Below are 22,759 nucleotides of genomic sequence, written 5' to 3'. Positions count from 1 at the left end.
GGGGAAGCAGATGCCCTGGCAGCTCGGGACTGGCCCAAGGTCACCTAGCAAGTTAGTGACAAGCTGGTACTAGCTCTCCAGCTTCCCAGCCCAGGGCTCTTGCCACGACTCCTTGCCGTCCTGTTTCCTGGTTCCTCCCCCTCACCACCCTCAGAAGCAGAAGCCCTTGCCCCAAGTTTTTTCTTTACTTGCTATCTTCTAGTTAGGGTTCCCCACGTGAGCAGAGCAGGTGGGAAGAGCTGCTCAACTGGTTTAGGGAAACCCCTGAGGCTTGCTTTCGAAGTCCCGGATTGGAGAATGTTTTTCTTTTCATTTGGGGCTCTCCCATAATTCCGTCATATTCTACACTTCCTAGATAGGTGCAAGAGATCTCCTTATTGCGGGCAGTTCACTAAAATAGAGGGTCTGTGAGGGCAAAGAGACTTGTCTGTTTTATTCACTGCTGGACCCCCTGCACCTGCAGTAGTGCCTGGCACGTGGTAGGTGTTGATTGAATGGACCCACAGATTGTGGAAAGAGGATGAGAACTCTAACTCATAGCTAGTTAAACCCTTGGTAGTTGATTACAACATCAACATGCTGTCTTTTAGTTTTGATCATTGAAATATTTATCAAATGCCCACTGTCTGCTAGGCTCTGTGATGGGCACTGAGGGTACAGTAGGGGACAAGACAGACAAGGTATTTACCCTTGTGGTGATTATACTCTAAAAGGAGAAGCAACAACAAAAAAATAATGAGACGTTTTTGAATACTGATAAATACTTATGTGAAAGTCAAACAGCAAGATGTGATAAAGAGGGCCTGATGACTGCTTTTGATAGGTTGTCAAGAAAGTAATTCTTTCTGAGGAGGTGACATTTGTGCTGAGTCCTGAAAGGCAAGAAGTACCCATCATGTGGAGTTTCTGGAGAAGAGAGAGTTCAGTGCAGTTAGGATCAATACATTTGCCCAGGGCTAGCTTCAAGCTAATTCACCCCCCCTTCCCATGCCTTTGGTTTGGAATCTGTAAAAAGACTTGTTTTTTCCTAACAAATTGACTGAGTAAATGGAAAATTTGATTTTTCTGTCAGAGAGTTGCCATAACTTTTCTCACTACATTTGGTATGAGGTATAGTGCTGGAATTCTTTTCTTGAGGCCTAGGGACGAGCTTGTGAACTCTGCATTTCTTGGGGGGAAGGTCCATGGCTTTCATCTGGTTCTCAGAAGGGTCTGAGGCTCCCTCAAGGGTCAAGAACTATTAATGGAGAGGTGGTTGTTGCTTAGATGTTAGTCCTGTGAAATCCAGGATCAATTGGAGGAATTTACTAAGATTTGGATTTGTAAAGCTTTTCTGTTCAGAAAATCAAGGCTAACTGTTGGATATTGTTTTATCAGGAATGCAGGATAAGCACTACAAAGCAGTTTGTTACACAAAAACCCAATACTTATAACTCCATTTTAAAATCTGCCTGGATTCTCGCCTCTCCATATTACTTTAAGAGTATTGTTGCAGAAATTTAAAAATAGTAATCTGACAGAGATGTTTTCATTCCTCCTTCAGAAGACCTGACATAAGATTTTCATCAAACTGTATATCCCATTGTTGGAACCTACTTATAAAATTGTCTTATGGGTCATAAAGGGTCAAAACAGTGAGAGCTTGTTAGATACTTTTGCATCATATCTTTGTTCAGAGGTTCAGGTTTTTCCAACCCAAACTGTGGAATGCATGTTCAATGTTTTAGTAGTGAATTGTAAGAAAGAACTGATATATGGGGCATCTGGTTGGTTAAGTGGCTGCCTTCAGCTCAGGTCCTGGGATTGAGCCCTGTGTCAGGATCCCTGCTCAGCGGGGGAGTCTGCTTCTCCCTCTCCCTCTGACTGCCTCTTCCTGCTCATGCTACTGTCTCTCAAATAAATAAATAAATAAATAAAATCTTAAACAAACAAAGAGCTTTATAAAAAGTAATTTGGCTATAGGTTAAATGAGTAACCAAAAGACAGGGTGTGTTATCATTGCCATCAAATTGGCTAATAGGAACTATTACAAGGGAACCTATGCACAGCGTTAGCTAAACTGGCCGTCTTTTTTAAGAGAGTAATTGTGTCATTGCTGTTAAATAGAAATGGCTATTATTTATAAGCAATAGAAAACCTACATCAAAGTACACGGTGATAGTTCATTCTGCATCCCTTGTGCCCAGAATAGCTGGAACAAGCTTAAGCATGAGCTTGTGTATAAGAAGTGTTGCAGTGTGGCTGGCGTTTTAGAGATTACCACGTGTAGATTGTCATGCATTTTGATAAGAGGAACCGTAAATGACCGCTCAAAGTTGAAATGCTTAGATGATAGAGAGCACTTAGAGGAAGCAGCTTGTGATACTGTGGGACAGGATCAGGGATACAGGGACTGCATCGTAAGTACAGAGGTTAGGACTGTGTTCTCTGGACTCGAGACTGCTTGAGTTCAAATCACTTTGCCTTCCACTTCTTAATCTTTGTGGTCTTGGATAGGTATTAATACCTTCCTCATTGACTTATTATAAAGGTGAAGTTAGTTGACATTTCTAAGGAACTTGGCATGTAGTCAGTCGTTGCTCTGTAAAGCCTTGCTGTTGTTTTTTATTATTAGTTTAAGCTGCCACACGTCACAGAAACTGAGCGCTCCGGCTTGGTGTTCTTCACCTGCATGGGTTCCTCAGTTAGGAATGACTTATTGCTCTATGTGGTTTGTAGATGCAATAAATAAGAATGTAATTACACGACTAGGAGGCTCTGTTTATTGGAACGTTAACTTGCTAAGTTCAATGAAAACAGGGCTTGTCCCTTGTAAAAACAGTGGTGATTGGGATGGACAGGTTTGGAGTAATCTCAGTGGTTTATCTGCACTGAATGCCAAATGCGCAGATACAGAATGCCCGGTTAGGAGACTGTGTCCTTCCAACCTTTATCTGGAGATATCTAAATAACCTGTAAAAGGATTCATCACCCAGCGATATTGTTGCTCTTTACCTTGTTAACGAAGCTTTGATGTATATTAATAATCTTGAACCTTCTGGCCCTCCATCGGGGCACAGAAAACCTGTGAAAAGCACTAAAACCTCCCTTTCATAACTGTCTTCAGGGCTGTTTTCTCTCATGATCCCTCTTTAAATGATAGTACTTGGAGTTTGGAGACTTGACAAGATAATCTAAAGGTTTTTAAGTTGAGTATGGAAAAATCTGTCCGGAAATCTGGAAAGCGTTAGAACTAAATTGTTCTAATGGTATTCTTTTCATGTATATTTGATAAGAGATTCAATATCATACTTAATAACTTAATCGGTACGGATTGCTAAAGCAAGGGCTGAGTGTTCTATAATGAGTAGGTGTCATTCTTAGTCATTATCAAGAAAATAGAAAAATGGTAAACATAATTTATGTTTTCATATGAAACAGTGATTTAAAAAAAATATATTTTCTTCAAGCAGTTTTAGGTTCACAGCAGAGTTGCACAGAAGGTACAGAGAATTATCATGTGGCCCTGCCCCCACACATGCACAGACTGTCCCATTCCTGGCATCCCTCACCGGAGTGGAACACTTATTACCATGATGAAGCTACCCTGACACATCATTTATTAACCAATTGAGTCAGTTTTTAAAATCACATGTTATATAATAACTATTGCTCTCTACCATGTACTAAGCTTTTCTATGTTCCAGGCACAATGCCATGTGCTTTACATGCAGTTTAGTTCTTACTATTATTATCCTCATTGAGGCCCAGAGAAGCTGGCCAGCATTACTCAGCCAGTAAGCCATGGATCCAGGACGGAACCCTGGCGGTCCGGCTCCAGAGCCAGATCTTAAGATCTTAACCATTTACTGTCGTGCTGCACTGCTTCTCCAAATGAAAGTGTATACAGCATACTCGACGGAGTCTTTAAACAGTTGCACTGCAGGAAGGTTTTGAGGTTTCATTAAGTAAAACGTTTGATAAGAAGTGAGACCATATTTTCTGTAGTTGAATTTTGGGGTGTATTTGAAGACTCTAGTCAGGAAGATGACAGCTTTTTTTCCTGCATCTTTTTGCTGCATATGTCTTTGGTTTACTTTAACTTAGGGACTAATGGAAAGAAATAAATGAAGGTAAAAAGCTTATGTCCTCTCCCCCACCCCCCAAAAATAAATAAATAAATAAATAAATAAATAAATAGCAAGCTTAAGTCCCATAAGCTTCATTTCAGTTATGAAGTGTTCTGATTTAGGACAACTCTCTTCATCCGCAATAAACTGCCTTTGATTAATTCTAAAACCGGAAACTGCCCCGGTTTCCTGTGATGTTGTATTGGTGTCTGTCTTTGGGTGCCACAGGCAAAGGGGGACCAAGGCTCAGAGGACATCTTGCCCACATCTGCACAGCCAGATGGGAAAGAGCTCTAACACGTGCTCTGTTCTGAGATAGAAATCGTAAAATCCAGTTTTAGTTTGCTTCTCTGTCTCCTACATGGGATTCAGAGGCATGGGGGTCCTCGGTGATGCCAGCTGGAGCTCTTGAGGTGATGCAGTGAAGGTACAAACCAGCATGGAGTGGTTGAAGCCTGCGTGGGAGGTGGGGAAACAGAGCACAGACAGCTGTTTCCCAGAGTTTGGCCATGGTGTGAAGGGGAGGCTGGTGATGTGGATCCTAGGAGGTTTTTTCCCTCCTTCTTTTAAAGTAGGAAAAACTTGAACTAGTTTAAATGTCACTAGGAAGGAGCCAATTGAGAGAATACATTCATAAGTCTTAGTTGTGTATTAATGTGCAAAAAAAAATTTAACATTTATACATCCATATGATAAAAAAGTGAATCACTTTGTCCTCCATTTGATGATGATTTTTTTTCTTTAATGTGTTCAAAATAATTATTCTCACCATTAGGAAGAACCTAAGTGCAAAATTTGAAAAATATTTTTAAAAATCCCTAAATTGGGGTGCCTGGGTGGCTCAGTTGGTTGAGCGACTGCCTTCTTTCGGCTCAGGTCATGATCCCGGACTTCTAGGATCGAGTCCGGCATCGGGCTCCAGCTCCTTGGGAAGTCTGCTTCTCCCTCTGACCTTCTCCTCTCTCATGCTCTCTCTCACTCATTCTCTCTCAAATAAATAAATAAAATCTTCAAAAAAATAAAAATAAAAATCCCTAAATTGTCATGGCAAGTAAAGTAAGCTTTCTGTTGAAATACAGAATAGCCTTTAATTTTAGCAAATTCTGGCATCTTGATTAGACATTTTGTTTACACATGCTCCAGATTAAGGTTTTGTGAAATACCAGGGCTCAGGACCTTGACAGATTCGTTTTTGTTGGAAAGCTTTATGACGATTCTTTAGGAGGGGGTCTTCTGCCTAGAAGCAGCATCTATCTAAAAGTTGGATTTTGATCACTGAAAAGTATTTATTTATTGGTTTGGCAGAAAATTCACTGAGAGCTGAATTGGAAACTTTGCTTCTTGGTTAGTCCTGTGATCCTGGGATGGCAAGTTAGCTTCTTTGAGCCCCGGTTTCCTGAAATGATAAAAGTGGTAATACCGATGTCCCAGGATTATGGTGAAGGGTGCAGTCAAGTCACTGATACCCGGAGCCTGACAGCTGACCTGCTAAAATCCAGAGGCATTGGCGTTACCCTAGTTAGAGGAGAAGGACCTGAATGCTTGCTTCTCTCTGCCTCCTGTATAAGTTGGTTTATGGACATTTTTGCTAATCTCTGACATTTCGACACCGGTGAAGCAAGCAGTTGAATGAATTTAGAGCTCTGTCCTGTACTTGTAAATCTCAGGGGAGACTCTGTAAGCAGTGCTGGGGAAAACAGTAAGACCATTCTTTATGGAAAAGAGCGGACTTGTGAAAACGTGTACTTAATCAGCAAGTACATGGAGTCTCCTGTATAAATAGCTCAGAACTGTATTTAGTTCTCACCAATTTCACCAGGCTTCAGGGGCCTGCCAGGAAAACACTTGACTGTCTTTCCAGCAAGGTTATCTTAGAAAACCTTGACTCCTTCCTAGAGTCTTCCTATAAGAAGCGTCTTTCAGTTTACTGTCTTGGTTGTAAATAAGCCATTTAGCTTTTTTAGCTTTTTTATTAGGTATTTTATTAAGTTTTATAGATTTGTGGGGAGAACGGCCTTCTTGTGCTGTTAAATTCTTAAATTTTTCCTTGGTCCCAGGGAGCGGTCAGTGCATATTTGTTATTTATATGGTCCTTTTGTTTGTTGATTAAACAAGGGTGACTTTCACTGAGAAGATATTTATTTGGGTGTCACATTTGGTGTCATGCTATAAAGGAAACAAACAAGGACCCTGTTCTCATGCAGTTTGCACTTAATGGGGAAGAAGCGTATTCAAATGATCACATCCTCTTGAGCATACTAACAACCTAAAAAGTCCTGTGAAGGAGAGAAACCTGGGCCTACAGGGGAGTGAACAAAAGAGTAGGGAAATTTCTTTGAGGAAGTCTTGAGATCCGAATGATAAATAAGAATTAAACAGGTTGGGGTGAGAGGCATTTCGGCAGCATGTGGGAACAGCATGTACAAAGGCCCTGTGGCAGGGAGGCGTGTAACTGTTAAGGAAACTAAAATATCAATTGACAGTTATCTCAGAATAGAAAAGAGTGATTAAAAAAAGAGCACTGGGGGACACCTGGGTGGCTCAGTTGGTTGGGCTGCTGCCTTCGGCTCAGGTCATGATCCCAGCGTCCTGGGATCAAGTCCCACATTGGGCTCCTTACTCAGCAGGGAGCCTGCTTCTCCCTCTGCCTCTGCCTGCCACTCTATCTGCCTGTGCTCACTCTCTCTGACAAACAAACAAACAAACAAACAAACAACAACAATGGGGCGCCTGGGTAGCTCAGTGGGTTGGGCCTCTGCCTCCGCCTCAGGTCATGATCTCAGGGTCCTGGGATGGAGTCCGCATGGGGCTCTCTGCCTCCTTGTGAGTTTTCTGTCTGTCAAATAAATTTTTAAAAATTTAAAAAACAACAACAACAAATGATGAGAGAAACTGAAAGAGGCCGCTGTGTGATTGGAGCATGGTAAATGAGAGGGGAGAGTGTTTGAGAATAAGGTCGAAGGGGTAGCCAGGGCCCACCCCACCATGCAGGACCCCAAGGTTGTCTTGGCGAGGCGTTTCGTTTTCAGATCAAAAGCAGCAAGATAGCACTGAAGAGTTCTGAACAGGGGAGAAGGTGACAGGATAGCCAGGTTTGTATTTTGGAAAGATCACTTGGGCCACTGTGTTGAGAATATTTTAGAGAGAGACCAGAGGGATGGCCCCGGGGCAAAGAGGAGGTAGTTACCATCTTCCAGGTGAGAGATGTTAGTGTCTGGACTTGAGTGGTGATGACAGAAGCCAGACAGTGAATGCATTCCCCACCTGTCGGAAGGTGAAACTGGCAAAACCTGTTGATGGGCTGGATAAGAACATTAGGTAAGGAAGAGGATTGGTACTCACCAGCTAGATGGATGGTGGGGCTGTTCTTTAAGGTGGGATTGTGGGGAGACCATCTGGGGAAAGGTGGGGCAGGAGGTTGATCTCAGTTGGGACTTGATGTGTTGAGGCGCCCCTGCCTTTGAGCATCCGGTCGGACAGGTGGCGTCATCAGTGGCTGGAGGTACGACTGATGTTTACAAGGCAGGCCTGGGCTGGAAGTCATGATTTGGGAATGAAGAGAGCCTCGGTGGGAACTGAGGATCAGGTGGCCTAGGGAGAGAGTGGGCAGAGAAGGAGAGGCAGAGGAGGTCTGCCGGGGCCGCAGGAGCCACTGCCTGCCTGGCTGGGCAGAGGAGGCAGAGTCTGCAAGGGCAGTAGGAAGGACTTGGGGCAAGAAACAGAGGCCCCGGGCAAATGTGTGGGTGTGGTGGCAGAAGTAGAGAACATTTCAAGGCGGGAGAGGCCAGTAAGGTCAAATGCTGCAGGGAGGTCAGATTAGATGGAGAGCAGCAAAACGCCAATCCGATTGAGAGACGTGGGGGTCATTTGTGACCTTAACTTGAGCTGCTTTGGGGGTGTGGTGAAGGTGAAAACCAGACCGGAGTGGGCTGAGGCCTGTGTGGGAGGTGAGGGACTAGGCAGTGAGTGTGGACTGCTCTTTGCTGAAGTTTGGCTCTCGTGTAAAGGGGAGGAAGAGTGTGGATCTTGGAAAGTTTTTTTTAATCTTAGTTTTTCTTTCTTTAGAGGCTGAAACTTGGGAAGGGAGCCAGTTAAGTGAGAGGTTAAATAATGCAGGAAAGAGAAAGGACAGTTCATTCATTCAACAAATATTGAGTATCTACTCTCTGCCTGGGAATTCCTGGATGATGGAAATTCTGCCGTGAACAGAACAGACAAAAGTCTCTGTTGTCAGTCTCTGTTGTCCTGGGGAAGACAGATAACAAATGAGCAAATAATATGTCAAGGGCAGTAAATACTGTGAAGACAGATTGGAAAAATAAACCAGAGTGAAGTGAAAAAGTAAAGCATGTGAGGAGATACAGAATTCTGGGGGCCCGGTAGAGATGGCAGTTTTAGGTGGTGAGGGAAGGTGACATTTGAACAGTGAACTGAAGGAAGAAAGGGAGGAAGGGAGCCATGCGGCTCTCTGGGGGGAGGGAGGGCATTCCAGGCAGCAGGAATAGGGGTTGCAAAGTCCCTGAAACTGGAACATGCAACAAGCGGGCTGGGGGGCAGGGTGGTGGAAGGTGAGATCAGAGGGATGGCCGGGGGCCAGATCTTACAGAGGCTTGGAGCCCAAGGTCAAGATTTTGGATTTTACTCAGTGTGAGATGGGAAGCCAGTGGGAAGTTTTGAGGAAAGGAGCAGGTGTAATCTGATTTATATTATAAGGGTTATGGATCATCTGTTTTGAGCAGATGTGATCTCATTTACATTTGAAGTAAGTCAGTCTGGCTGCTGTGTGAAGAGGTGGGGTGGGAGGTAGGTAAGAGCTGGAGTAGCGCGGATGGGTAGTGCTGGTGGCCCGGCACGGTGAAAAGTGATCCCATTCTAGATGGAACGGAGAGCATGAAGTTCCCAAGAGGCAGGGAGGAGACTGCAGAAGTGGAGGGAGTGGACCCTGTCTTCTGGCAGGAGCGAGTGGGGGCTGGTACAGAACAGGGTCAGTTTGTAGGTTCTCTAGTGGTAAGTTGAGGAGGTCTCCTTGTGGCCGCTTCTAATCTGTAAATGAAATAGGAGATCACCCCATGGGTTGAGTAAAGAAGAGGGGGGATGGTTAGGAAGGGAGGTGGGGGATTTGAGGAGAGCAGAGAAACATGCAGTCGTCTGTGGAGGGTAGAGGAGATGGGCTCACCGGGCATGATTTAGGGTTCTGTTTGTGGTTGGTGATTATGGCTCTCTAGCCCTACCAACTTGCCCTGTTGTCAGAGGTCTGGTTGTTAGGTGGAGACAGGTCGAAAGGAGATGGTAGTATAATCTAAGTTTGGGATTTGGCCAGAAATTAAAGGTCAAAGTCATGGCTATTGATTGCCTGTCATTCTGATAATGGTCATGCCAATGGAACCCACCCTGGAAACTGAAGACTGGGGAAAGCTGACGTGTTGGACTCGTCAAGATCTGACAGGCCAAAGAAAGGCCTTGCTGAGGTCAGTTGAGTAGGACATCTGGAAGGAAAGGAGATTGACAGTATGGAACAGGAAGGAGCTGGAAGTGCCACAGTTACACATAGGGACCAGGTTCCAAGTGTGACCAGCCACGCCAGCCTGGCTTGGAGCAGGGGAGGAGGATGTTGGCAGGGAAGTGAAGGAATTGAGGGCAGCGTTGGTTTGTATAGGAGGCAGGTGTGTAGCAGGTCGGATGTGTGGCGGAGAGTTGAAGGTTTGCAGGGACTTTGGGCAACAGGATCGGTGATGGGATGTTGAGGTTGGTGAAGGTGGCTGTTGGACTCAGCTTGGGCGTGGAGCAGAGGTCAGTGCCAAGTCACAGTGAATGGGGGTCTGACACTAGGGTTCATAGGTAGTAGCGATGCCCAGAAAGTACTTCCTAGGAAGATAGTGCTGCTTTTCAGTGGAAGCTGCCCCACCCGACTCAGGTCTCCCTGCTTTCCAGCCTGCTCATTTATGACTGCTGATTGCCCAGCTGGCTATTGGGAGAGCAGTGCCCATTAAAATGTGAAGTGATAAACCAGAGCAGGCGTGCCCTACCATATGCTCCCCTTCCTTCACCCATCCTCCTGCTCACTGAGGGGTTCTGTAGTATTGCTCTGGAGCAGACAGCCTGGGTGTGAATCCTGACTCTGCAGTAGCACTTGGTGGCTATGATGGTGGTCAGGTGACTTCACGTGTGTGTGCCTGGGGTCCTCAGCCATATTACAGTTACAGTACAAGAGTGCTCTGGCCTTCCTGGGTTGTGGTGAGGATCGAGTGGGCACGTGCCCTTCATTTTCTTTTTCTCCTTGGCTCTGCTTGGTTCTGTCTATGGCACTAGAGATTTTGCACTATTTCTGGCTCCTTTTTTAAGAAAAGAGCAAGAGACCTCATTTGTTGGCCACCTGCTATAGGTCAGACCGTGCCTTAGCCAATGGTGAGTTCATGCCGGTGACCTTCCAGAACAGATTATTTTGGAGCTCAGAGGCCAGCACAGACTCTAGTGAAAGCCTCTTTGCTTCAGATACAGTGAACATCTCAACTCTGACAGAGTAACCATGGCTGGAAGGAAACCTTACGTTGGAGTTTGAGCAGCAGCTCCCTTTTGGCGTGGCACAAGGTGACATCTTAATCACGGAGCATGGCCTTGATACTATGGATGTAGATTTCTGCAGGCTTGGCTCTCAGCCTCCTGGGCCCTTCCCACAGCCTGGGGGCCTCCGCTAGAGGAAGCCGCAGCTACTTCCTTAGTGGATTCTTGTCCCAAGGAACTATGCCACAGAGCTCTCTTTAACAGACCCCATGTGTCACAGCCCTGGTGGTCCACGAGCAAAACACTCGATATCAATCATCCGGGTGTTTCTCACCCATTTTCTTATGCGTGTAGTGAGAAGACATTGGAGGTTTGGCCTGAATGTTAGAAATTGCCACCTCTAGTGAGTCTATCTGGTTCAGTGTTCACTTCCTAGCTTGGTCTAAAACAGGAGTTCTCCAAGAAAAGGAAATTTGTAATTACCAAACTGTGTTGCTGGGATAACGAATGCCATATCCAAACCACTGGTTCTCCACAGACTATGAAAAGGCTGCCCTTTTGGAGATATCTAAATACATCGCATACAGTGCAGACTTATTTCAGTGGCGCTTTGAGAATATGTTGAGCCCAGTGTGCAGGAGTACATCTGATGGAGGGGGTGGGGAGGCTTCTCTCTGTATCTGGATGGAGTGTTCCCTTGTTTCCAGGGCACAGAACCTTGTTCCCCTGGAAATGAGACCAAATCTTTGAGGTTGTGATTTGTGAATAATGACACTTCATTTCTATAACCTTTACTGGGTAGTTGTTATAATCTCCATGGTAAAAAATTTTTAATTAATTCATAAAAATTACATATGATTTAGCACAACAGTATGAGTGCAGTCAGTATACTGAGCTGTACATTTAAAAAATGGTTAAGATGGTAGAGTTTTAGGTGTTACCTAATTAAAATTAAAAATTTTAAATAAAGGGGCACCTGGGTGGCTTAGTGGGTTAAAGCCTTTGCCTTTGGCTCAGGTCATGATCCCAGGGTCCTGAGATCGAGCCCCATATCAGGCTCTCTGCTCACTGGGGAGTCTGCTTCCTCCTCTCTCTCTCTCCCTCCCTGCCTCTCTGCCTACTTGTGATCTCTGTCTGTCAAATAAATAAAATCTTTTTAAACATTTTTTTAATTAAATTAAAAAAATTTTTTTAGGTTAAAAAAACCTTGTCTATAAAAATAACAAAGTATATATGCTTATCATGGAAAATGTGAAAAAAGAAAAAATAGTCATTTTCTTAACACAGATTTTTGTTCTGTTTGTTGCCAATCTTCTGTACATATTTATACACAGTTGAAATGTTATTCCATGACCATAATAGTGTGGTAGCTATCATTAACATATATTTTACAGAATGGGGAAATAGTTAGAACATTGGACTATGGGGCCAAAATGCCTGGGTTCCCTAGTTCCTGATACATCACACGAGGCAAGTCACCTGACCTTTCTGTGCTATAGCTTCTCATCTAAATCAGTGATTCTCAGCTGGGGCAGTTTTGCCCCAGGAGACTATCAGCCATGTCTAGAGACATTTTTGGTTTTCCAGACTGCAGGAGGTTGCTCCTGGCACCCGGTTTGGTAGAAGACAGGGATGTTGCTGAACATTCTACAGAGCACAGGACTGCCCCATGGGTCACGTGTTCCCTGGGGTCGCCATGTCAGTAGTGTCTCGGTTGAGAGGTCCTGCTCATTTTAAGATGGAGGTAAATACCACCCACCTCATAGGATTGTTTGGAGAGTTAAGTAAATAAAAGTATGTAAAGTACTTAGAGCAATACCTAACACTGAGTAACCTCTATGTCCGTATTAGCTATTATTACTGTCACTTTTTATTATTTCATATCAGCATTTCATTCTTTAAAAGCTCATAAACTTCTTTTTAATATTTTCTAAGTATCTTTCAGTAAAGTTTTCTTTCATATAAATGTTACATGCTCCTAACATGGCTTTCTTTCTTCCCCATCAGATGAAATTAAAGCAGAAATAGAAAAGCAGAGGTAAGTAAGCTCTTCTCCTTGCTGAAATATGGTATTAAGGGAGTAGGTAGTGGCCGTGGGGACCCCTTTCTGTGCATGTTCTCTCATATTTCATAGCTCCCAGGTGGCACACACTCTCCTAGCACAGTGCCAGCACAGGGCAGGACTCTGGATGTGTTTGAACAGATGCTAGGTTAGTAGGTTACCAACCCAATAACTGCACATTTTCAGGAAAGGATAAAGTAGATCAAGTTCATGCTGCTGTAGCTTTTCTTGACAGGCGAGGCAAAACCCTTGGCCTGTATGTCCTGCTTCCTTGGGCAGGAAGACAGCTTGCCCTGGAAGTGGCTGCTCCTCGTCTTCATAGTTAAAAAGCCAGTTGGTCGTGTTTCAGAACATGGCTGATGTCAGCATTCAGTCCAGGATGCTGTCGACATAGCTCGCTAATCAGAGACCTTGCTTTTGCCTGTGACACTTTGGGCATTTGTCCTAACACATGTGTTTCCGTTTTTAATGGTCTCACCCTGCAGACGCAGTTTAGGGGCACTGGGAAGTGGGATGGGAAGTTAGAGGTATAGGAAAAGCAGATTTTTTGTTTTTTTTTTCACTTCCCCTCTCTGGCCCTCTTCTGCTTTTTCTCTAGGCTTGGCGCTGCCGCACCACCAAAGGCGAACTTCATTGAAGCTGACAAGTATTTCCTTCCGTTTGAGCTAGCTTGCCAGTCCAAGTCCCCACGGGTGGTCAGCACGTCCCTCGACTGCTTGCAGGTACCGTGTTGAAACTTGGTGGTGTAAAGAGGGTTTTCTCCAAGCCACTGGTGGTCCTTGCAGAGGATTGTGCCTCCAGGCTGATGGAGGAGGGAGCGTGTTCTTTTTGGAAGTTTCATGAGGGAGGGAAGGGTAAGGGGTCCGACCTCCTCAGCCAGAACAAGAATGTGTTCCCCTGGAAGTACTTTGTTGTACTCTCTTATGTATGTTTTTCTAACTGAAACCTTTAGAATTAGTTGGAAATGGGGGTACACGTGGGCATGTGCAATATTTCTATGCCACCTCTTTCTTGATGGTACTAAAGTTCAGAATATCAAATAGAGAAATAGATATAATCATTATTCATCATTTGTGGTAATATTCTCTAAAGACCTTGTGAATGTGGAATAAGCATATACTGAACCATTGTTCCCACAGGAAATACAGGATAAGGTGCCTGTGAGCCTCTGGCGTCAGCATGTTCATCAGCTGATCAATATATAAAGCAATACATAACTTTGTTCTTTGTGTGCTTCTGTTTAAAGACTCCTTCTTTACTATATCTTAATGATTCACTAACACCTATAGTCAGCAGCAGTGTTACACGTGCCTGAACAAAGCTCGCCTAACATGTAATTTCTCTGTAAAGGCACATCATTGCCTTCTTGCTCTTAGGGACAGTACACAGCACTTCAGCATGGTGCTTAGGGACCATTTTAAATGGCAAAAAAAATCACCAAACAATGAAATGGACAAAAAAGCAAAGAATTAAAAAAAATAAAAAGTGGCAGGAAATAGGCTACAGAAAAGATACTGCTCCCAGTAGAAGAGCTGAAAGCAGAAGATAGAGTGTCTCATTGTTTGACCTCGGCTGAGAATGTGTGCATCAAGTGATTTGATTTTTTTTCACTGCTCTGCGTGTGTCCACACATGATTGCGAAAGTGCCGCAAGTATTGACTTGGCGCTTACAAATAAATTTTAGTTGAATGGGTACATTTGCAAATACAGGATCTGGGAATGATAAGAATCGACTATGTGAGAGCCACAGTGACTTTGTGATAAGTTACCTTTGATTGATGAGGAAGCGACTAGAGAAGTTAAGATGACTTGTCCAGTAATAATGCAGGTATGAAAGACAAAAACAGGGCTACAACTTGGGTTTCTTAATTCCTGGTCCAACATTCTTATATATTTTTTTAAGATCTACTCCTGAGGTTTCTGGTTACCTCACTTTTATCCTTAACCGCAGCAGGAAACCTACACATCAGTGGAAAAAGCTTGATAAATTAAAAAATTATATGCAGAGGTCCAAAATTTACCAGTACTTTCTAGAACAGGCATAGTGAATAGGTTCTATATTATGTTTGCTCAGAAGCTGGATTGAAAAGCTATCTGGGGACATCTGGGTGGCTCAGTCCGTTAGGCATCTTCCTTCGGCTCTGGTCATGATCCCGGGGTCCTGGGATCAAGTCCCGCATCAGGCTCCTTGAGCCCTTGCTCGGCAGGAAGCCTGTTTCTCCCTGTGCCTCTGCCCTTCCCCCTGCTTGTGTGGCATGCACACTCTCTCTTTATAAAAATGGATAAATAAAATCGTAAAAAAAAAGAAAAGAAAAGCTATTTGAAGTGTCATCTGGGTTTCTTGAGGAAGTACAGTGATCGATTGCTGATGTCTGCTGAGGCACAGGCTGCCAAGTGGCAGTGGGCATGCCACGTTTTTGGCATCTCCAGTCTAATATTTACTCTATTAATCTTGCTCCTTTGATATATCTGTACTTGAAAGTTGGTGACAGTTTCTTCACAGAAGCAGTTCTTCCAAATGAAAAGCTATTTTCTCATTCAATATAATTCTGTACAGATTGTCCTATGTGAAACATATCGTGAGCCAAGAATTCTTAACTGGCAGGCCCAAGTCCTCCTTCCGTCCTAAAATATTTGTTGCTGTGAAGTTTTCTGAGGAAATTTGGCATAAGTTTAAATTTAGTTGTTTTCTTCTCATGTTACAGTCTAGTTCTGAAGCTGGGGCTGACAGTTAACATTACCGATGTACTGAGAACAGTGGCTGTTGAGTCCCTGGCCTGTGCTGGGCCCTGTGCTCAATGCTCTGTCCATAGCATCATGTTTAATCTTCCCAGCAACACTGCCTTAACTCTCATCCTCATTTTGAAATTGAGAATCCCAAATAAAGAATAAAGTGACCAGCCCTACCAAGCTCCCCCTGCCCAGGAAGTGGTCGAATGGGGTGAATATCTAGAACTCGGCCAACGCCGTCTGAATTCTCAACCAGGGCTTGTTCAACTACATTTATAAGCCAAATCTGGCCTGCCACCTGCTTTTGTAAGTAAAGTTTTTTGGGAAACTAATCAGGCTAATATAACCGAATACCACAGACTAGGTGGCTTAAGCAGGAGATATTTATTTCCCTCAGTTCTGGAGGCTGGAGAGGGCAAGATCAGGGTGCTAGCTTATTCATTTCCTGGTAAGAGCGCTCTTCCTGGTTTGTAGACGGTTGAGTGTTGTCAGCTGTGCCCTCACATTGCAGAGAGAACACACTAGATATACCTTCTCTTCTTCTAGGGCACTGATCCCATCATGAAGACCCACCTTTGTGATCTTAACCTAAACCCAATCACCTCCCAAAGGCCTTGCCTCCTAATACCACCTCATTGGGAGCCAGGCTTCAACACAGGAACAGGGGGACACAAACACTTCAGTGCATAGCAACAGCTGTGCCCATTGTTTATTATCTCTGGCTGTTCTCCCTCTACTACGGCTGAGTTGAGTTATTGGAACAGAGACCAGAAAGCCTAAAAATTTGGTTCTTTACAGAAAAAGGGTTGCTGACCACTACTCTTAACTGCTACTCTGTGGTTCTGGCCCTTTGATTAAAAATGTGCTGTTGATATTTTATGTTCTATATTTTCCTGGAAATAGTCTGTTTTTGGAACTCTGGAACAGAAATATTGATATCCTGCTCAACTTTGGCCCACTGTCCTTATTCAAGCTATAAATATGAGAGTGTCTTGAGGCCTACAACATAAGATTAGCTCTTTTTTTTTTTTTCTTTCGGTTGGATTAGAAGTTCTCTGTGATGTAGTAGGTATACTCAGATTTCTTTGGTCATTATACAAAATGCAAGCTGTGTCGTCCTTTTTACGACATGAGAAAGTGACCCAGCGCTCCCTGGAATCCTGAATGAAAATTTCATTTGCTCTTGGACGTTGTCCTTGCCAAGCCTGCTCGACCGGCTTTTCCCAGTGTGGGAGAGGTGACTTCCGTCTTGGAAATAGAAGGCCAGTGTCCAGGGGCAAAGGTTGGTTTGAGCAGAATTGAAGTCAGTGCAGGCACATCCATGTTCTACTCTGGCCATTTAAAGGCATCCTTCTCTGAGCTTGGAGAGGGGATGGGGTGGCAGAGGGGCTATGGGTTTGGTTTGTCTGGAACACAGTTAGCTTAGAGTTCCCTCTTCCCACTGAGAGAAACCTCGAGAGTTCTCCTGCAGCTCACTTCTACCAAAAGATAAAGATTTTCTTTATTCCTTCCTTTCAGCACCTGGTCTGCCACACGTTTCCCCCACCCCAAACCCACCCCCAGGGGAGGAGCATTAGGTTCTGTCTCGCCTTAGTCAGTGTGTGATCTCCAAGTTCCCTGGGCATATGTCAGTAACCAGATTTTTTCTGAGAATAGCCTTCTAATAATGTATTCGTATTTCTTCACTGGTAACATTATATACTTGTACTACTATTACATTACATATATTATAAACATACAAAAATAGAACTTTTAAAAAGATTTTAAAAAATAAGAATAGAATTGTAGTATTTTCTTTCTATGTCCCAGTGAGGGCTGTAGGAAACCACTGATCTCATCTGTCCTTTATTCATACCACAGGCATTATCTTTTAGTTCTTATTTCTGAAAAACTTCGGGGTTTTAAAGTACATTGTAAAATCCATTCATAATTGTATAAAAGTTGTATATGGCTACAATTTCTATTAAAAGTTTTTTTAGAACTTTACAATAAGGCTGAAATCCCTTAGACCACTAGCCCCAAGCTCAGTTGCCTGTCAGGTCAACTGCTTTTTTCCTTTCTTGTTTGTTTTTTTTCTTGCCTGTGGGTGGTAGATTTTTATTTTATGAACTTGACAAGTTTCCCTCATTTACTTGCATCTTTAGAATGTTAGTTGGATATGAGGAATTTCTCATTTTAATAATATTTTAGGTTGAACCACATGAAATTGTCATTCTCATGGAGTGAAAAACATATCAGGAACTTCATATGACCCAACCTAATACAACTTCTTGTCCATAAAGGAGGAAAATAAGTCAAGGCTAAAGAGCACAGGCAGGTCACAGATAGCTTAGCATTTATATATTGGCTTAACATGTCACTGAGACACCTGGGACAAGTTCTTTAACCTTTCCGGAGTCCGGAATCCTCATAGAGTGACAATAGTGCCATTTGCCTCCATAGGCGATGACGAGGGCAAATATGATGAGGGTTCTGTGTTTTTCAGACACAAGTCAGTCATGTTTCACCCTCACAATTTCTCCCATATCTACACTCTTCATCATTATGTATTCAATACTTTTCTTTAAAATAATTTTTTAGAAGTCTTTATCATTGGAGTATAGTTGACACATAAGGGTATGTAAGTTTCAGGTGTTCTGGAGCTTGCTTTTCGCTTTCCACAGCGTTTTTAAGATCTAGCTGTATGGCTGCGTGCATCCTTTTGACTGATACATGGTATGTTATGCCATCATTTTATTTAGCTCTTCTCCTGTAGAGGGGCATTGACAAATAGAGTAAAGTGAACATCCGTGTGCAGGCAGCCTCCTTGGACATAAGGTCCGTGAGCCAGCTGCCTGGAGGCCTCCCTCCTCTGCCCTTTTCCCATCTCATCCCATCAACGAGGAATAAAGCAGGATTTTCTACCCTTTATCCATGTCATCCTCCCAGAGTCCAAGCCACCAGCGTCTTCCTCCTGGACAGCTGCCGTAGCCTCACTGGTCCCCTGCTCCCACTCCTGTGGCCCTCCAGGCAGTTCTCCATGCAGGAACTGGAGGGGCCCTTTAGGAATGTACCACATCATGTTAATCCTTAAACCTGTCAGTAACTTTCCACGCCACTCACTGTGCAAAGCCCTTTCCTCAAGGGAGCTTGCCAACCACGCTGCTGGACCTCAGCTATGTTGCTGGGCTTTTTTCTGTACATTTACAAGAATACACAGTCACGTAGTTTTTATTTTCCAAAAATGAGATAATGCTGTGCATTATCATTGCAACTTGTTTTTTTGTTTGTTTGTTTTTTTGGTTTTTTTTTTGTTTTTTAAGAGTCTACAAATCAGACAGGGCCCTGGAGATCCCAGCCAGGACCTTTGGCTTTGGTCTGCCCCTGCCCTGGAGAATACAAACTCCAGGAGAAGAAGGACCGTCTTATTCCTTGTTGTACCTCCGGTGCCCAGGCCAATATCTGGCCCAAGGAGGTTTAAGAGAGCCGAAGTAGAAATACCCAAGGATGCAGGAACTCTGCTTTCTTCTGGTCCTGTGTCACTGCGCAGACAAGGGAGTAAAGCCACTTTAAAACCCTGTCCCACTTGAAGGGGCAGGTGCTCTCAGCCTGTAGAAGAGAGAGACTCCTTCCAGTCCTTTCTCATATTTGAATTCAATAGTAGTTCACTTCTGTCCTTGCTTTGCAACATCGTTGCTGGGTTCTAAGGGGCCTATTTTTCAATATTCACATTTTAGGAGTTCAGAACCATCCCACTCATAATCTGGTGCTCCAGACGGGCTTGTGCACCATTAGGGGTAAGGCATAAGCAATGTCAAAAACCAGAGTTCACTTACCAGGTGGCCAGCACTGCCTGCTTCAGAAGCCTGCACGTCCAGCAGCAGGGAGAGGATTGAGGTAGTTTAGGGCATCTTGAGCTGTTTTTCAGAAACACATTTCAGCACCGTCCCCACTGTCTGTATCTGCCGCACCCCTGCTCCCATCCCTTGCCCCTTCTGGTGCCCTCTGGATTGGACTTGATCGGCAGAGGGTGCACAGACCTCTCCTCCTCGTTCAGTCACCCGGTTTAGCAGGATCCGGTTCTGGCCTCAGCCACTCTCTCTTCACCCAGCTTGTTCTGCTTGCTGGATGGTGGTGCTTCCCGAGCTAATAATGATGGGGGGAAAGCTGTTGAGAAATGGAGTTGGGCCTCTGTGAAGCTTCAGGTCTTCCCAGCATCGTGGTGGTGGCACCGTAGATAACCTCAGGCCCATATGTCACTTTGTGCATGTAGAAGCAAGGAGATGACAAATTAGGAACCAGAGAGGATAAAGAACAGAGAACAGAGCAGCATCTTTAAAAGAGTCTTTAAGTCAGTGGAAGCAGAGGATGCCTTCAAATTCACATATCCTAGAGGGGTTGTGTTAGAAGAGTGATTCTTTTATCTGGTCGACTCTCAAAATAACCTGGACAGCTTGGAGAAAAACACTGATGACCAGGCTGTCCCCCAGAAGTTCTGATTCACTGAGGTCTGGGAGTCTGTGTTTGTCAGGGGCTCCCTCAGGTGACGCTGAGACGTGGCCAGGCTTGGAAATCATCCTGCCCCTAACCTTTGACTTCCTTTCCAACTTTCAGATTCTCCATGGTGAAATCCAGGTCCTAAGTGAGATGGCACAGGCCTCGGAAAGGCAGCACTTGTCCAAGCCAGTCAGTAGCCCTACCACAAAGGCGTGGCCCAGGCAGCCCCCCACTTCTTCCGCCACTGGGTTGACACACGTTTGATAACATAAGTGCACAATTGAGTTCGCCCTCCAGCAAAACACATTATGGGTTGTTTCTTATGTATCTTTCCTTTTAAAAAGAAAAAAAACACCCATATGTATGGTTTTTAACAGCTCGTGATATAATTCACATGCATACAAGTCACCCATTGGAAGTGTACAAGGCAGTGATTTTTGTACATTGACGAACTTGTGCATTCATTCCCCACATCTTTACCACCTGAGAAAGAAACCCTGGGTTCATCAGCAACCATTACCCTGTTCTCTCTAAACCACCACCTACTTCCTGTCTCCATTATGTATAGCTTTTAGGCCATCAGTTTGGTTTTTTTTTTTTTTAAGATTTTATTTATTTATTTGACAGAGATCACAAGTAGGCAGAGAGGCAGGCAGAGAGAGAGGGAAGCAGGCTCCCTGCTGAGCAGAGAGCCCGATGTGGGACTCGATCCCAGGACCCTGAGATCATGACCCGAGCTGAAGGCAGCGGCTTAATCCACTGAGCCACCCAGGCGCCCTAGGCCATCAGTTTTTCACACTAGTGGTTGTGTACCTGTGACTGTTCTACACCTTGCCTGTTCCACTGGATAAGCTTTCGCCTGGGGCTCTTCTGCCGTGGGAGATGTGGGAGAGTGGGAAGGGGGTGAACTCTGCAGCCATAGGGTGGCTGTGCCTGCCATGCCCCAGGGAAGCCGAGGGGTCTGTGGGAACCAGAAGTTAAGGCCAAGCTTACTACTGCCTGTCTTTTGTTGCTGTGGGCAGCCTCAATCCTGGCCAGGCAGAAACCTTTCATCTCTGTTCTTTCTGCATTTAGAAACTCATCGCATATGGGCACATCACTGGCAATGCCCCTGACAGTGGAGCCCCGGGGAAGCGGCTCATCGACAGGATCGTGGAAACCATTTGCAACTGTTTTCAGGGCCCTCAGACCGATGAAGGAGTTCAGTTACAAATAATTAAGGTATTTCTGTTTGTTGGCCTGGTCTGGATTTTTGAATACGAAAGCTAGTCTCCCTTGGGAATTTGGGTTTCTGATTTACCATGTGTTAGTTGTCTCAGGTGGTCCTGAGCTGAAGCAGAAGAGTGTTAGCGTTGCTTAGATCTTTTGTTAAGTGTCAGAATTTATTAGCACAGACTGAGACAAGAAAAGTGGAACCAGGTGTGTTTCCAAAGTAAACATTTGCCCTAATAACAATGTAAATTGGTTGGCAATTGAGTGGGCTTGAAATCCTCTGGGCTTTTCTCCTTGAAATCCTGGATTCCGGGTCTGCCAATTCTCAGTGGGTCTTGGATAATCTTACCCCGATGTGCCCCTTGTCCTCTTGTCCTGCTCCATCCCTCCCCCATTCCATTTCCCTGTTCCATTTCCACTGCCAGAAGTGGTTTGGCATGTGACAGTACCGTCTTCTTGTCGGGAGAACAGGATTGGGAGTGCTGTAGCCAGCGTTCCAGATCTGAAGTCCTGACTGTGCTAGCTTTGTGCGGGATGGCTCCCTGTTAGCCGCCGTTGAACCTCTCTTAAAAACCCTCCAGGGAACTGGGACATTGACTGCCTATCAAAACCTGTCTATTCAATGATTAATATAAGTGAGACCAAGATAAAGCGGTTTCCCTTCTGAGAGAACTGTGTTTTTGCCTCTTAAAAAAGTATATTGATAGAAAGTCCTCTTCAACACAACTTGATTATGGCAAATAATTTGAATTTTATAGGTTAATAATTATCTTTAAACTCAGAGCAATAGGGAGTTTTGCTTTGCAGAGCCATCTTCTTACCATTTACAAAACCAAACCAAACAAGGCCAAACCCTCTAGAAAAGTTTGGCTGTGGGAGGATGGGAGGCAGGTGGACGTTTGTGAAGGTGAAGCTTGTGGATTTTTGTTTTAGGCTCTTCTGACAGCGGTGACATCCCCACACATTGAAATTCATGAGGGCACTATCCTGCAGACAGTCAGGACATGTTACAATATCTATTTGGCCAGCAAAAATCTCATCAATCAAACCACTGCCAAGGCTACCCTCACTCAGATGCTGAACGTCATTTTCACGCGCATGGAAAACCAAGTGGTGAGTGGTGGCGGTCATCAGCTGCTGCGGGCACGGCACGCCCAGTGTGTGAACAGTTTCATTTTAAAGTGCATCCCTTCTTCCTCTGAATTCTGTTTTTGTTCTTGCTTTAAAAAGCAGAGAAAGAATCTAGCTTGGGTTTTGGAATCAGCATTCAGATTTTGCTTTGAGTTTGTCAAAGGAATTTATTTCCTTTTTAAAATGTTATCCTTCTGGGACGCCTGGGTGGCTCAGTTGGTTAAGCGGCTGCCTTCGGCTCAGGTCATGATCCCAGCGTCCTGGGATCGAGTCCCACATCGGGCTCCTTGCTTGGCAGGGAGCCTGCTTCTCCCTCTGCCTCTGCCTGCCACTCTGTCTGCCTGTGCTTGCTCTTGCTTCTCTCTCTATGACAAATAAATAAAATAAAAAATCTTTTAAAAAAAATTTTAAAAAAATAATAAAATGTTATCCTTCTGTTTAAAACGTTATCCTTCAGGCTGGCAAATTTTCTGGTCCTTCTCAAAATGCTGGGACCTATTTTTTTTTTTTAAGATTTTATTATTTTTAAGTTATTGCT

General features: G+C 44.3%; 1 protein-coding gene across 1 annotated transcript in view; it reads left to right on the top strand.

Annotated features, from left to right (window-relative positions):
- Positions 1-22,759, top strand: part of ARFGEF2 (ADP ribosylation factor guanine nucleotide exchange factor 2) — a 97,036-nt gene that overhangs the window by 445 nt on the left and 73,832 nt on the right. The window contains exons 2-5 of the mRNA XM_004746243.2: positions 12,618-12,648; positions 13,271-13,394; positions 20,953-21,099; positions 22,024-22,203. Of these exons, the coding sequence (XP_004746300.1) occupies positions 12,618-12,648; positions 13,271-13,394; positions 20,953-21,099; positions 22,024-22,203 (482 nt within the window). The remainder of the gene's footprint in view (positions 1-12,617; positions 12,649-13,270; positions 13,395-20,952; positions 21,100-22,023; positions 22,204-22,759) is intronic.

Source organism: Mustela putorius, unplaced genomic scaffold (assembly GCF_011764305.1).
Source record: "Mustela putorius furo isolate JIRA1106 unplaced genomic scaffold, ASM1176430v1.1 tig00000592_pilon_pilon_pilon, whole genome shotgun sequence".
NCBI lineage: Eukaryota > Metazoa > Chordata > Mammalia > Carnivora > Mustelidae > Mustela > Mustela putorius.
The sequence above is the reverse complement of the archived record's forward strand: the minus strand, read 5'-3'. Positions and strand labels throughout refer to the sequence as shown.